Below are 15,951 nucleotides of genomic sequence, written 5' to 3'. Positions count from 1 at the left end.
TGAGTCCCTGATAACTGGACTGGACCCACAAATGTTAACAACAGACCTAAGATTTCTGAAAGACTCAGAGGAAATCATTTTAGCAAATTATTTTATCTTCAGATAAATTGAAGAATTAATTGGGTGAAGAACAGCCTAGCAGCAGTTTGCTAGGGAGGACATGAGATGACATTCTTTACCTGAAGGAGCAGGGTCAGATACCCTGGTCCAACTTGGAAATACTAAGAACTTGTGCTTCAGTTATCCAGTGCTCAGAAACAATCAGATGGAAACTAGAGTGGAGAATTACTCTAGCGGGTTTGGATTACCCTTGTCCTGTGGCAAATGCAGAGAGTGAAGGGAATTTGGGGAAGGGTCTACTATGTCCTCAGGGCATCAGTTTTCCAAAAATTGGTTTATGGTTTTCCTTGATAGACTTTAGGACTCCCCTTCCCTTCCTGTAGATGAGAAAGCAGATACCTCTGGAACAGAGTCCAATACTGGAAATAAATGTACATTAATAGGAGATGGGCCAAATCACGTATCCTAAATAAACCATTAAAAGGGAAAAGATAGATTCTTATATATGGACATGAAAAACTGTTCATTATTAGTTGAAAAACATTTATAGAAAATTAAATGTGTTTTAAAAATTTTTATGTTAAAAAGTTAATTTTATAGAGGTCTAAAAATACATGCCGGAGAAGGCAATGGCACCCCACTCCAGTACTCTTGCCTGGAAAATCCCATGGACGGAGGAGCCTGGTAGGCTGCTGTCCATGGGGTCACGCAGAGTCGGACACGACTGAAGTGACTTAGCAGCAGCAGCAGTAAAGATACATGCAAGTATATACACCAAACTATTAATAATGGTTGTCCCTCCAGGATGAGACTATGGGAAGGTGTTAATTTCTCTGTCTCTGTCTGTCTGACATAACAGGGAAAAAAAAAAGTATATATATGTATATGTATATGTCTATGTATATATATAGGTCTCTGCCTGAACTCCTGGTACACAGCTCTCCTAAAACCATTGATTTCAAATTCCTAAGTGATAAGATCACTAGGAGTATCTTTTATTCTAATGAGAGGACTCTGGGCTGGCTCTTGTATGACTCCTGGAAGAAAGTATTGAATTTTCAGCCCTAGCCACCCTTCTCTAGCCTAGAACACAGTAAACAGATCTAATTCCGTATTTCTCTTCATCTGGATATTCATCTGTATTCTTTATCATATCCTTTAATAAAGTGGTAAGTGTATTTCCATAAGTTCTTTGGGCAATTAGCAAATTAATTGAACTTAAGGAGGGGTCAATGGCACCCCACTCCAGTACTCTTGCCTGGAAAATTACATGGACAGAGGAGCCTGGTAGGCTGCAGTCCATGGGGTCTCGAAGAGTTGGACACAACTGAGCGACTTCCCTTTCACTTTTCACTTTCATGCATTGGAGAAGGAAATGGCAACCCACTCCAGTGTTCTTGCCTGGAGAATCCCAGGGACGGGGGAATCTGGTGGGCTTCTGTCTATGGGGTCGCACAGAGTCGGACATGACTGAAGCGACTTAGCAGCAGCAGCAGCAGCAAGGAGGGGTCCTGGGGACTTGTGATTTGTAGCCATGTTGGACAGAAATAATGAATAACCTGGGGTATATAATGAGTAGTACAACTACTTGGACTGGCATCTGAAGCAGATGGGGACAGTTTCATGGAACTGAGCCCTTAACCTCCGGGATCTGACACTATCTCCCGGTAGATAGTATTAGAATTGAGTTAAATTGTAGAACTCCCAGCTGGTGTCCTAGAGGATTGCTTGTTGTGGGGAAACTACCCCCTCTCCCTCATTTGGTAACTAGAAGTGTCCCAAGTGAAGTGTTGTGTGTAATAGTGTTATTGAAAGTAACTTGGGTCCACTTGCCGCATGCAGTAAAGCCAACCTACTTACACTGAATTGTGGTGAAGGAAACTCCTATGTTTATTTGCAGGGCACCAAACAAGGGAGTCCAGGCAGCTAGTGCTCAGAAAACCTGAACTTCCTGAAGCCTTTCAGGAAAAGATTTTTGGTTTTTTTTGAAACCTTTCATTTTATGTAAGAGTACGCTGCTGCTGCTGTCGCTTCAGTCATGTCCAACTCTGTGTGACCCCATAGACAGCAGCCCACCAGGCTCTGCCGTCCCTGGGATTCTTCAGGCAAGAACACTGGAGTGGGTTGCCATTTCCTTCTCCGATGCATGAAAGTGAAAAGTGAAAGTGAAATTGCTCAGTCATGTGCAACTCCTAGCAACCCCATGGACTGCAGCCCACCAGGCTCCTCCGTCCATGGGATTTTCCAGGCAAGAGTACTGGAGTGGGGTGCCATTGCCTTCTCCCATGTAAGAGTATAATTGATTACAATGTTGTGTTAGTTTCAGGTATACAGCAAAGTGATACAGTTATGCCTATATATGGATCTATTCATTTTCTTTTTATTGTTTTAATTTTATTTTTAAACTTTACAATATTTTATTGGTTTTGCCAAATATTGAAATGAATCCGCCACAGGTATACATGTGTTCCCCATCCTGAACCCTCCTCCCTCCTCCCTCCCCATACCCTCCCTCTGGGTCGTCCCAGTGCACCAGCCCCAAGCATCCAGTATCATGCATCGAACCTGGACTGGCGACTCGTTTCATACATGATAGTATACATGTTTCAATGCCATTCTCCCAAATCTTCCCACCCTCTCCCTCTCCCACAGAGTCCATAAGACTGTTCTATACATCAGTGTCTTTTTTGCTGTCTCGTATACAGGGTTATTGTTACCATCTTCCTAAATTCCATATATATGTGTTAGTATACTGTATTGGTGTTTTTCTTTCTGGCTTCACTCTGTATAATAGGCTCCAGTTTAATCCATCTCATTAGAATTGATTCAAATGAATTCTTTTTAATGGCTGAGTAATACTCTGTTGTGTATATGTACCATAGCTTTCTTATCCATTCATCTGTTGATGGATATCTAGGTTGCTTCCATGTCCTGACTATTATAAACAGTGCTGTGATGAACATTGGGGTACACGTGTCTCTTTCCCTTCTGGTTTCCTCATTTTCAAATGGAGAAAGGTTTTCAAGATAGGGTGAGGAAGTGGGGGTTGTGGGGTGTGTGATCCAGTCATGGATATTCTTCTGATTGGTTGGTGATGAGATAATGAGGAATTAACATCATCAGCCTTCTAATTCTGACTGGCCTAGGATCTACATGGTTGTGGGCAGCATATGGTTAACTTCTTCCATCTGGTGGGGGTTTCAGTATCTACAAAATAGTTCAAAGAATTTGGCTCAGAATATTATGTCTAGCCCTTGAGGAGGAAGTAACAGTCCTTGATTAATGGCTAAACTATTATTTTATCTCACTTGACTGTTTGCCTTTCTTCATTTTCTCACTTCTCTGATTAAATTTACTCTTTGGAACACGTGGAGGGTCTAAGAGGCTGAATTTTGCCTACAGACCAGATGGAGGCAGAGAACATGGCGGGGGGGTGGGGGTGGGGTGGGGTGTGCTCTGAGAAGGAGCCCCGTAGGGTCCTGCTCAGTTACAAGTAAAGAAACACAGAAGGGAGAACTGGGTTTTCCCCTACACAAGTGGAACAAAGTCCAGGACTGGCTTTTTTTTTTTTTTTCTTAATTTCCCTCCTTTGTTTAGGACAATGATCATATACTATCAGAAAAACCAATAAAGTTATTTTTATTAGAGAAGAAAAATACGTGCAAAGTACACAGAAAAGCATTATTTTGGTTATTTCCTTTTTATCAGCCTTCTTTCACTTCCATCTTCCTGATGTCCCACGGGTTCTCAACTCTGCCTGCACATAAGTAGAACTACCTGGGAAGCTTTTTGAAATGCCAGTGCTTGAGTTCCAACCCAGAACAATCGCACCTGGATCGTGCCTGTAGGTTCTCTTTTAAAGTTCCCAAATGATTCTAAGGTGTAGCAGGGATTGCAAACCTCTGTATTTTCAAGGGAATTAAACATGAACATGGAGAAGGCACTGGCAATCCACTCCAGTACTCTTGCCTGGAAAATCCCATGGACGGAGGAGTCTGGTAGGCTGCAGTCCATGGGGTCGCTAAGAGTCGCACATGATTGAGCGACTTCACTTTCCCTTTTCCCTTTCATGCACTGGAGAAGAAAATGGCAGCCCACTCCAGTGTTCTTGCCTGGAGAATCCCAGGGACAGGGGAGCCTGGTGGGCTGCCGTCTATGGGGGTCACACAGAGTCGGACATGACTGAAGCGACTTAGCAGCAGCAGCAGCAGCAGCAAACATCAACAGGTCAAAATGGCACAACTATATCACTAATTACATTTAGCTTCAGTAACTTTTTAACCAACCCTAGTAGGGAGGGTGTTGGTCATGGAAAAGCTAATTAGGAGAAACTATGTATTGTTCAGGATCACAGGAAATTTTTCGGAGAAGAAAATAGGGAACAAAGAGCCCTTCCTTGGGATCAGACTTGGGTTGAATCTTGTTACTTGACCAGTTTGGCTTGGACAAGTTACAACTGACTCAAGCCTAAGTTTCCTCATCTGTAGAAGAGAATGATAAATGTATCCTGTAGGAGATGCCTGGTACTTGAGTGGCAACTCTATTAATTAGTAATAACAAAGACCTTACTTTGAGGAACTTATTCTAAAGAATGGGGACAAAGTCATGTCCATAAGATGGCCTGCTGAGGCCCCGCACTACTCAAGCCTCTCTGGAGGAAAGAATCCAGCACCTAGAGCAGTGTCTGGCAAATAGTAGCTGCTCAATAAATATTGGCCCTTAAAATCACAGTCTATCCTGAGTCTCCTATTTAATAGAGTCCTACCCCTGCTTCCTCTGGACTCCTGATTTCTCTTAAAGTACCCCCCCCACCACCACAATAGCACCTTTTAGCATTTCATGTAACTTATTTATTCAGTAATGTTTTATTTATTGCTAGTTTCCTCCATCCACTCCCACCCCCGTCTAGATTAAGTCCCATGAAAACAGGGACTTTTGTAAGTTTTCTGCACTTTTGTATCTCCAACACCTAGAATAGTGCCCAACTTATAGCAGGTTATTAATAGACTATCTCTTGAATGAGTCGAATGTGGCTGAGGGGCTAAAGCCCTGGAGGTGGAGTCAGAAGGTCTCTTGGGATCAACACTGAATTCCCGTGTGGTCTTAAAGGTGTTTCCTCTCTCCTCTGGGCCTGTTTCTCCTCCGGGCTCTGACCGACTTGGTTTTTCAGCCGCTGGTCAAGCCGGCCGGGAGGCGTCGCGCCCCCAGTGTCCGCCAGGGGGCAGTCGCACACAGGGCCGGCCCCGCCCACTTCCCGGCGGCCCGCGGTGGGTGGACCCACGAGCCCGCGGGTACAGAAGCGGAGTCCTGCCTGCGTCGGACTCAGTTGTCAGGCCGCCTGCCCGCCAGCCCTCAGAGCCTGGCCATGTCCTGCTACATCTACCAGCTGCCCTCCTGGGTGCTGGACGACCTGTGCCGCAACATGGACACGCTGAGCGAGTGGGACTGGATGCAGTTCGGTGAGTGGTCCTTTCTGCGACCCCACTAAGCCCCCTCCCCAACCTGTCTACCGTGGTCCTTGATGTCAAGGGCTCTCTCTGCTGCTTTCCTGGGCCCGGGCCTCCCTGTGTATCCTCGGGCCTCCCTGTGTATCCTCGGGCAGGCGCTGCTCCTTCTCTGTTGGTGATCTAGAAGGTGTGAGGTGATCTCGGACGATTTCTGCTGTTACTCAGTCTGTCGCTAAGTAATGACTGGCTGCACTTCGCTGTTTACGGTAAAGCTGAAAATTATTGCTGTCAGCAATGACTGGTGCTTACTGTGTGCCCGGCCCTGACGCAAGCACCTGACACGGATTATCTCATTTAATTTCCATAACAACTTGTAAAGTGCATATTTCTCTTACCCCGTCTTACAGACCAGGAAAAGGATTTAGAGGTAGACTCACTTGTGAGGGCAGCCACTTACAAGAGTCACTTGTGCAACGCGGTTCCTAAGTGGCGGTTCCTAAACCCTGGCGTCTGGCTCCGCCAGGACATCCTTAACTCCTTGTTCTATTTTCTTTGTTTGCGCCTGGTGATTGACTGAGGGCTTGGCATTTTGGGGCATGCTGAGCATGTGGTCCTCAGGCGCCCAAACAGAGGTCTGTACTCCAGGTTCCGCCACATCCAACTGCTGACTTTGGGCAAGTTGCTTAACCTTAATCTGAGTCTCAGTTTCTTAATCTGTAAACTGGAGGTGGTTGTGAGGAATGAAAATTGTATAAAAAGCTCTTGACACCTGCGTATCAGAGTTTCTTGTATTAAGGAAGTATTAACAATGACCATTCTTAGTTGTTTTTTTTTTTTTAAACCGTGCAACTGGTGCCACTTTATTTGAAAGGTAATATCTGTATTTTAAAAAACTGAGATTATGATATATACCATTTGAACAAAGAATGTAATATTTATGTATGGTGGAAAGAATAATAATAAAATGAGCATGCATGTTGTTATCTATTCAGTTTGAGGAAATAATATATACTTTAACCTAGTGGTTCTCAACCAGGGGCAATTTTGACCCCTTTCGGGAACATTTCTAATGTCTGGAGACATTTTTGGTTGTCGCAGCTTGGGGGATATAGTGAGTAGGTGCCAAGTGTGTCGGTAGCTCAGTCGTGTTTGACTCTTCGCAACACCATGGACTGCAGCCAGGCTTCTCTGTCCATGGAATTCTCCCAGCAAGAATACTGGAGTGGGTTGCCATTTCCTTCTCTAGGGGATCTTCCCAACCCAGGGATCGAACCCAGGCCTTCTGCATTGCAGGCAGATTCTTTACCATCTGAGCCATCCAGGGAAGCCAAGGATGTTGCTAATTGTCGTACAACACACAAAACAGCCCCCTCCTCAAAGAACTATCCAGCCTAAAGTGTCAGTAGTGCTGAGGTTCAGAAATCCTGCTTTGAACCAGTCACAAAAATAATACATGCTTATTGCAAAATACTGAAGGAAGCAAAGATTAGCTCAAACTCTGCCGCTCAGTGATACCATCCTATCATTTGGGTGCTAATAATAATAATAACAGCAGCAGCCGGTAACATGAATTGGCTTCTAACCATGTTCCAGCAGAGTGCTAGGTGTCATACCTTCTAGTTTTTTTTCCCTAAGCATATTTATTTATGAATATACATTTTCCAAAAATCATAATTTTGTACATTCTACTAGCCTACTTTTTTCACTTACACTGTATCACAATTTCTCCTTGCCAAGCAGTATTCTTTAGCAGCACAGACTTCGATTTTTATTTCAATGTGTATTTTTATTAACTGTTTAGTGGAAAAAAATAGCAGATATGCTAGGTTAAATGAACAAACCAGGCCCCTGGAAAGTTGTATCTTTCCCCTCCCTGGTCCTCAGCCTCCCCTTTCCTCCCTGCAGAAGCAGTACCTTGGTAACACATCAGGGCATCTCTGAGAATGTCTGTCATCATCTGATTTTCTAGACTGCACTGTGACCCTTTGCTCAGATGATCTGTGATTTCACTGCTTTTGACTGTTTTGTGGGTTGTGGAAAAACACTTTATGTAAGAGACTGTCTCTAGTTTTTCCGTGTGGGCCTCAGTTATGAGACCAGAACAACTTCTGTTTCTAGGATATTAATTTAGAAGGCACTCCTGTGAAGTTCTTCCTCTTCTTTATAAACTAAAAATTTTAAAAATTGAATTATAGTTGATTTACAGTGTTGTAACTTCTGCTGTACAGCAAACTGATTCAGTTATATATATTTATATATTAAAAAAAAATTCTTTTCCATTGTGGTTTATTACAGGATATAGGATATAGTTCTCTGTGCTATAAAGTAGGACCTTGTTGTTTATCCATTCAATATATAACATTTTGCATCTGCTAATCCTAAACTCCCAATCCATCCTTCCCCCATGCCCCTCCCTCTTGGCAACAAGTCTGTTCTCCATATATGACGATTAAAAAAAAATAACAACACAGCACAGCTTCATTGAGGTATAATTCACCTACCATGCAGTTCACACATTTAAAGTGTACAATCCAATGGCATCTAGTATATGCAAAGTTGTATATCCATTTCCATATCAATCTTAGAACATTTCGATTACCCCAGAAGGAAACCCTATACCCCTCGACCGTCTCTCCCAAACCCCCAAACACATCTCCTGTTTCCCGCCAGCTTTAGGCATTGCCTATTTTGGACATTTCATATAAATGGAATAAATCATAACATATGTGCTCCCTTGCAACTTTAGCACCTTTCCACAGTTCATCCATATTTTAGTGTGTATCAGTGCTTAATTTCTTTTTATTTATTACTGAATAATATTCCATTGTACGGAGGTACTTCATTTTATTTATTCATCTGACATTTGGGGTTCTTTCCACTGCTTGACTGTTATGAATAATCCTTCTGTGTACATTTATGTCTGTCTTTGTGTGGCTGTATGTTTTCATTTCCCTTGAGTAGGTACCTAGGCGTGGAATTACTGAGTCACAGCGTAACTATGTTTAACACTTTGAGGAAGTGTTACACAGTTTTTGGAAATGCATTTACCATTTTACATTCCCACCAGCTCTGTATGAGGGTCCCGATTTCTCCATGGCCCCCTCCATCCATGCACTTGTTACTCTCCGTCTTTCTGAGTTTCTGGCCATCTGAGGAGCCCTTCGAGGAGGTATGAAGTGATTTTTTGCTGTGGTTTGGTTTGCATTTCCATAATGACTAATGATATTGGGTGTCTCTTCATGTGCATTTGTACATCCTCGGTGGAGAATACCTCTGACCCCTCAGACTCTGGAGACACCAGAATTGCTCAAGGTCCTCAGAGGCTTCCCATTGTGATTTAGGTTATAACCCACTCTCCTCCCCAGGCCCGCCCCATCTGGCACAGTGTGAGCCGCACTGACTTGTGTGTGACTCTCCTCCCACACCCAGCTCTCGCTCACCCTGCTCCAGCCATGCTAGCCTCCTTGGTCCAGACTCAGGGCCTTAGTACTGGCTGTTCCCTCTGTCTGGGACATTCTTTCCCCATCTTCCCCAGGGCTGGTTTTCTAGTCTCTTTTAGACTTCTTTTGCTGCTGTAACCAATTACCGCAATTTAATGGTTTTAAAACAGCCTTTATTGTGTTGCAGTTCTGGAGGTCAGAAGGCCTAGCAGGACAGCTGTCCTTGCAGAGGCGCTAGAGGAGAATCTATTTCCTTGTTTTTTGGGCTTCTAGAGGCTGCCTGCATCCCTTGACCTGTGGCCCCTCTTCCACTGTCAAAGAGACCAGGATAGCGTCCCCAGCTGTCTCTACCTCTGCTTCTGTAGTTTTCCCTGAATCAGACACTCCTGCCGCCCGTGTATAAGGATCCTCGGGCTCACTCAGATAATCCAGGATAATCTTATCTCAAAGCCCTTAACTTAATGCCATCTGCAAAGTCCCTTTTGTCATGTAAGGTGCCATATCCACAGATTTTGGGGTTTAGGCCACTGACATCTGTGGGGGGCATAGTCCTTCAGTTCTCAATTCATATGCCACCTTGTTTGAGAAGCTGACCCTGTCCCCCTTTCTTTCTTTTTTTAATCTCATCTCTATGTTTTATTTTCTTCATTTCTCTTAACACGCTATGACCTTGTTCCTTATTTGTCTATGTTTGTCTGTCCCCAGATAATGTAAGCACCATTAGGGCAGGAACATCACCTGTCTGGTTTGCTTCTGTATTCTCGGTGCCTGGGGCAGTGCCCGGCCAGTGCACACTCAGTACCACTTGAGTGAATGATGGGCTGAAGGATGTGGGAATGGTGAGAACGTAGGATGGCCTGGAGCCCCGTGCTCAGCCAGCTGTCTGTGCTGAGTCAGAGGTCACTGGGCTGGGAGCCAGCCATGCCCCCCAGGTGACAGCTCCTTGCCAAGGCAGCGCTTCATGATTTTCTGTTCAGCACAAGTAATCGTGATTGTCCTTCCAGCCCTAAAGAGTCTTGGCTTCTGCAAGTCTCTTTTTTGTTGTTGAGGTTGAAAGACCTTACTGCAAATTCCACAATTTATTCTTTTTTTTTCTTTAATGGCATTCTAGCGTTTTACTATTACAGATAATGCCAGTCATTTTATTTTTTTATTTTTTTAGGGGAATGATTGTGCTTTATTTATCTTTACGGCCACTAAGATGGCTGCACGCAGGCATGCATGCTAGGTTACATCTGTCGTGTCCAACTCTGTGCTATGCACTGTAGAATGCCAGTCATTTTAGAAGCGATCATCCCTTAGGGGAGATTGTGATACTGGGGAATGGAGGTGGAAAAATCCATCAAGTGATGCAAAAATCATACAGTCACAAATATGCAAACTCTTTGGATTTGACAATTTTGGCAGATAACATGTTTGCCTCCTGTTTGTTTCCCTATGATTGTGACTGCATTGATGTTTCCCCTTGGGGGAAAACAGGCTTCTTACTGTTTCACTCATTCCTGGTGCATTTCGAGGGGTCCTGGGGCAGGGATTCCTTTGTTAGATGGCTCCTGTTCCTCCTCTCTCATGCATGCACCAGTCTTCGTGTACAGCCCTGCTTTGTCCCTGCCCAGCTGTGTGACTTCAGGCAAATGACTGCCTCTCTCTGAGCCTTTAGTTTCCTCATCTGTAAAATGGGGATGAGTTGCTGAGAGGCTTAGGGGACAAGACACTCTCCCTTTCCCTCAACCAGAAAGGAGTCTGGTTAGTCCAGACAAGGAGCACTTCATACAAGGGCGGATCATTTCAGGAGACTGTTCCCTCTCTGCTCCAGAGAGCTTTGCAGATGGGCAAGGTTTTTCCCTGAGTCCTGCAGGACTCAGGATCCCAGACCAGAAGGGATGGTCATCACGTAGTGTTAACCTTCGGGGATGAAAGCAGGTTTTCATAGAGTATAGATGGCTTAACAATTACAGCGAGCATTTATATCTCAGGTATGTTATCCTATATGTATAACTAATCTAATCCTTGCAACAACCGCTGAAGCAGGTGCCATTGTTTTCCTCATTTGAAAATGAGGAAACTGGGGCACAGGGAGAGGTGAGGAGGCGCCTTCGCTAAGCACACTGCAAATAAGTAGCAGAGAGAAGATCTGAACCCAGGCCTCAGAATCCAAGGTCTAGGGACTTCCTTGGTGGTCCAGTGATTAAGACTCTGCACTCCCAATGGAAGGGACCTGGGTTTGAACCCTGGTCAGGACACTATATACCACATGCCACAATTAAAGATCCCGAGAGCCGCAACTAAGATCTGGTGCAGCCAAATAAATATTAAAAAAAAAAAAAAAAAAAGAATCCAAAGTCTGGTCCCTAAGCCTGTGATTGTAACATCCATCCTGCTGACATAAGCATGTATTTTTATTTCTGATAGAAGAGTCTACAAGAGTATAACCAGTGCTTTCCTTGGGGTCTTCCAAGTGGGGTGATCATGGGGGCTTTGATTTTCTCCCAGTTTCTGAATGTTCCACATGTGATGACCAGGTTGTGAGTGTTGGGCAAAGAGCCAAGGACTCAGCAGGGCACTCGGCAGTGACTCATCCCACTAAGATCTGTATCTTGTCTTAACCCTGATTTCAGGGTCTTGTTAAATGCTGACAGGTTAGTGCTGTGAGAGATGTCACTTTCACAGAGCTACAGTGTCCACACTGCAGGGCAACGCCGGGTTTAATTCCTCTTCCTCCCACGTTGCCCGTGAGGAAAGTGCAGCTCACAGAAGTGAGGGCTGCCGCGGTGGAGCCCTGGGGGCGGCTTCTGTTCCTCCCATGACATCATGCTGCCTCCAGAGAGTGGGAGGTGAACCTGTGGACAGACCTTGTGTGCATGAAGGGCTGGGAAGAAGGGGTTCCTTCCTCTTCCCTCCACTCTTTTGTCTCTGCCACTGGAAGCAGCCCCTGACCCTGCTGACATCACATCCCACGGACCAGAAATCTGGTCTGGGGTTTCCAGTGACTAAGGTTGCAACTCAAGAACTTTCCATCTCTAACTGGGCAGTTCTCCCAGAGGCTTTCTCTCTGTTGGAGGCTGTCACAACCTTCCCCATTCCTCCAGAGGAACAGGGACTGTCCAATAAGATCATGTCCCTCCCCGGCTCTGAGGTGTTTCATGGTGTCCTGGTGTCTGTGGCTCTTAGGATCAGGTTCAGACTGCAGCCTGGCATTCGAACTCCATTGTTCTGTGATCCTGGGCTCTTGTCTTGCTCTTCCCCACTCAGTTCACTTAATGTTTGTATATTTTCAAACAGAAAAGCTCTGTGGACTTCGGGTTGACTCACCACTGTATCTCTGGAACTTGTCATAGGCCTGGAGCGCAATAATATTTTGTTGAATGAATGTATGACTTGATGTTTCACACAGGTTTCTGAAATCCTGAAACTGAAGTCTGATTGTTTGTGTCCTAGTTTAAAAATAAATAAATAAATGCCTGCCTCATTTCAGGAAACTCAGCAGAATACTATGTGACCACTCAAGAATGCTAAATATGAAGAGCTTGTAACCAACTTGAAAAATGCTTACAGTATAATGTTAGTAAATAAGGTCTAGATACACATTCTGTCTTACAGTCTGCAACAACTGCATCCAGAGGCACACCTGTATGTTTGGGGGAGAGTCTTAGAAGTGGAAAGTATCCTAGTGGGATGCTGTGTCATTTATTAGCTTTTTTGCCCCTGCGTTTTCCAAGTTTTCTTTAGCAAACAACCATTAACTTTATAATAAAAATGAAAAGAAGGAAGGCATTAGTTTTAGTATTGTAGACAGCGCGTGCATGCTCCATTGCTTCAGTTCAGTTCAGTTTATTTGCTCAGTCGTGTCCGACTCTTTGCGACCCCATGAATCGCAGCACGCCAGGCCTCCCTGTCCATCACCAACTCCCGGAGTTCACCCAGACTCAAGTCCATTGAGTCAGTGATGCCATCCAGCCATCTCATCCTCTGTCGTCCCCTTCTCCTCCTGCCCCCAATCCCTCCCAGCATTAGAGTTTTTTCCAGTGAGTCAACTCTTCACATGAGGTGGCCAAAGTACTGGAATTTCAGCTTTAGCATCATTCCTTCCAAAAAAATCCCAGGGCTGATCTCCTTCAGAATGGACTGGTTGGATCTCCTTGCAGTCCAAGGGACTCTCAAGAGTCTTCTCCAACACCACAGTTCAAAAGCATCAATTCTTCGGTGCTCAGACTTCTTCACAGTTCAACTCTCACATCCATACATGACCACAGGAAAAACCATAGCCTTGACTAGACGGACCTTTGTTGACAAAGTAATGTCTCTGCTTTTGCATATGCTATCTAGGTTGGTGATAACTTTTCTTCCAAGGAGTAAGTGTCTTTTAATTTCATGGCTGCAGTCACCATCTGCCGTGATTTTGGAGCCCCAAAAAATAAAGTCTGACACTGTTTCCCCATTTATTTCCCATGAAGTGATGGGACCGGATGCCATGATCTTCGTTTTCTGAATGTTGAGCTTTAAGCCAACTTTTTCACCCTCCTCTTTCACCCTCATCAAGAGGCTTTTTAGTTCCTCTTCACTTTCTGCCATAAGGGTGGTGTCATCTGCATATTGAGGTTATTGATATTTCTCCCGGCAATCTTGATTCCAGCTTGTGTTTCTTCCAGCCCAGCATTTCTCATGATGTACTCTGCATATAAGTTAAATAAGCAGGGGGACAATATACAGCCTTGACGTACTCCTTTTCCTATTTGGAACCAGTCTGTTGTTCCATGTCCGGTTCTAACTGTTGCTTCCTGACCTGCATACAGGTTTCTCAAGAGGCAGGTCAGGTGGTCTGGTATTCCCATCTCTTTTAGAATTTTCCACAGTTTATTGTGATCTACACAGTCAAGGGCTTTGGCATAGTCAATAAAGCAGAAATAGATGTTTTTCTGGAACTCTCTTGCTTTTTCCATGATCCAGCGGATGTTGACAATTTGATCTCTGGTTCCTCTGCCTTTTCTAAAACCAGCTTGAACATCTCGAAGTTCACGGTTCACGTATTGCTGAAGCCTGGCTTGGAGAATTTTGAGCATTACTTTACTAGCATGTGAGATGACTGCAATTGTGCGGTAGTTTGAGCATTCTTTGATATTGCCTTTCTTTGGGATTGGAATAAAAACTGACCTTTTCCAGTCCTGTGGCCACTGTTGAGTTTTCCAAATTTGCTGGCATATTGAATGCAGCACTTTCACAGCATCATCTTTCAGGATTTGAAATAGCTCAACTGGAATTCTATCACCTCCACTAGCTTTGTTTGTAGTGATGCTTTCTAAGGCCCACTTGACTTCAGTCATGTCCATCTCTTTCCGGCCTGCCAGGCTCCTCTGTGCATAGGATTTCCCAGGCAAGAGTACTGGAGTTGGTTGGCAAGCCCTCCTCCAGGGGCTCTTCCCAAGTCAGGGATCTAACCCAAGTCTTCTGCATCTCCTGCATTGCAGGTGAATTTTTTACTGCTGAGCCACCAGGGAAGCCCATTGTAGACAGTAGCCCCCTGTACATTGTACACTGCTTCAGAGTTGGCAGAGTGCTTTTTAGATCCATGGCTCTCTTGCTCCTTGTAACAGTTTTATGAGGATGGCGGGCTGTGGATTCATTGATTGATTCATTCAGTTCTCTCTGCCAGGGCTGGGACTTAGAGGTGACGAGAATGAGATGCCCAGGGCAAAACTATAGGCGGCATCTACTCTCCAGCTGCTTCAGGGGCAGGACCAGCCCCGAGAGTGAGCACTTCCTTAACGTTTGCCCCCTGTCTGCCTCCACGGCCTCACTTTGGTCCTGGCCCTGCCCCCACTCTGTGCTGGGCCTTCTTCTCTGTCCTGAGGCTCTAACAGTGCCTACATGGGGCTTCTGTTTGGAAGGGAAGAAAGGCAAAGTTCTTTCACCTTCTGTTACACTTGAGGAAACCGAGGCTCCCATCCCCCTGGGCAAGTGTCTTGCCCATAGCAAATAAGCAGCTAAAGCTCAAGGCCCCTGACCCTCTTGTCCAGTGGTTTTTCTCCTAAGTCTTGCATGGCTGCCCAGGGTGACATTTACATTCAAGTGTGAGCATGCTGGTCCTGGTGGTGTTGAATGACTTGGGCTGCCGGTGGAGCCCAACTCATGGTGGAATTTCAGGTAGAGTGAGGGGCAGGTGGCTTTGTGATGGACAGAGCCGGGCCAGCCTGGGGTCCCTCTGGTGGAGGGACTGCCCTTCTGACTCTTAAGTATTTTTTCGTGCTCACCTTCCAGCCTCCTACGTGATCACAGACCTGACCCAGCTGCGGAAGATCAAGTCCATGGAGCGGGCCCAGGGTGTGAGCATCACACGAGAGCTACTGTGGTGGTGGGGCATGCGGCAGGCCACCGTCCAGCAGCTGTTGGACCTCCTGTGCCACCTGGAGCTCTACCGCGCCGCCCAGATCATCCTCAACTGTGAGTCCCCACAGTCCCCTCACAGCCAGCAGGAACTGCACTTTCTGGCCTTAAAAGCTTTCCTGATCTTAAAGACATTTCTTACCACCCAAGTAAGAAATTAATAACAGTGGTCACCCCCAGGGAGAGGAATGGTGCAGCCAGGGAAGCAGGAGTTGGAGAGAGATTTTATTTTATTGATTTTTTGATTGTCAGTCTCTTTTAAATGTCATCTTTTAAATGTTGGTTCTCTGTTGCAAAAATAAATAGAAATTTAAAAATAGCTATAACATAACAATTCAAGAAAGTCGGCAGTAAAAATTATTTATATCCTCATCCTGTTTCCCAATTTGGCATCCCAAGAAGTAACCACTAGTTACAATTTCTTGTCTGTTTTCCCAGAAATTTTCTAGGCAAATGTTTATATGTATCTGCAATGCTTTTAATACAAATGGCAGAGAGAAGACCATGCACTCAGACGGCCCCTTTGTTTTCACCTGGCAGTTGATCTTCCAGGCTGTTTCATATTGAGATCTTTTGCCAGCAGTGACATTGTATTCCTATGACATACTGTATGGCGATTTATT

The 15,951-nt window shown here is 44.9% G+C and overlaps 1 protein-coding gene across 6 annotated transcripts in view; it reads left to right on the top strand.

Annotated features, from left to right (window-relative positions):
* Window positions 1–15,951, top strand: part of LOC147348145 (interleukin-1 receptor-associated kinase-like 2) — a 70,141-nt gene that overhangs the window by 8,827 nt on the left and 45,363 nt on the right. For 4 of the 6 annotated variants that reach the window (XM_086366387.1, XM_086366383.1, XM_086366389.1 and 1 more), the window contains exon 3: window positions 15,203–15,385. Coding sequence is in view for 3 of the 6 variants with exons in the window: in XM_086366383.1 (XP_086222509.1) it covers window positions 15,203–15,385 (183 nt within the window). In the remaining 3 variants the exon portion in view is untranslated. Of the gene's footprint in view, window positions 1–5,226; window positions 5,520–15,202; window positions 15,386–15,951 lie in introns of those variants that run through there. The other 2 variants (XM_086366386.1, XM_086366388.1) reach the window with 2 other exon arrangements.

The sequence above is a fragment of the Bos grunniens genome, chromosome 22, assembly GCF_055505025.1.
Source record: "Bos grunniens cultivar Pamir isolate PY7600 chromosome 22, Bosgru_T2T1.0, whole genome shotgun sequence".
Taxonomy (NCBI): domain Eukaryota; kingdom Metazoa; phylum Chordata; class Mammalia; order Artiodactyla; family Bovidae; genus Bos; species Bos grunniens.
The sequence above is the reverse complement of the archived record's forward strand: the minus strand, read 5'-3'. Positions and strand labels throughout refer to the sequence as shown.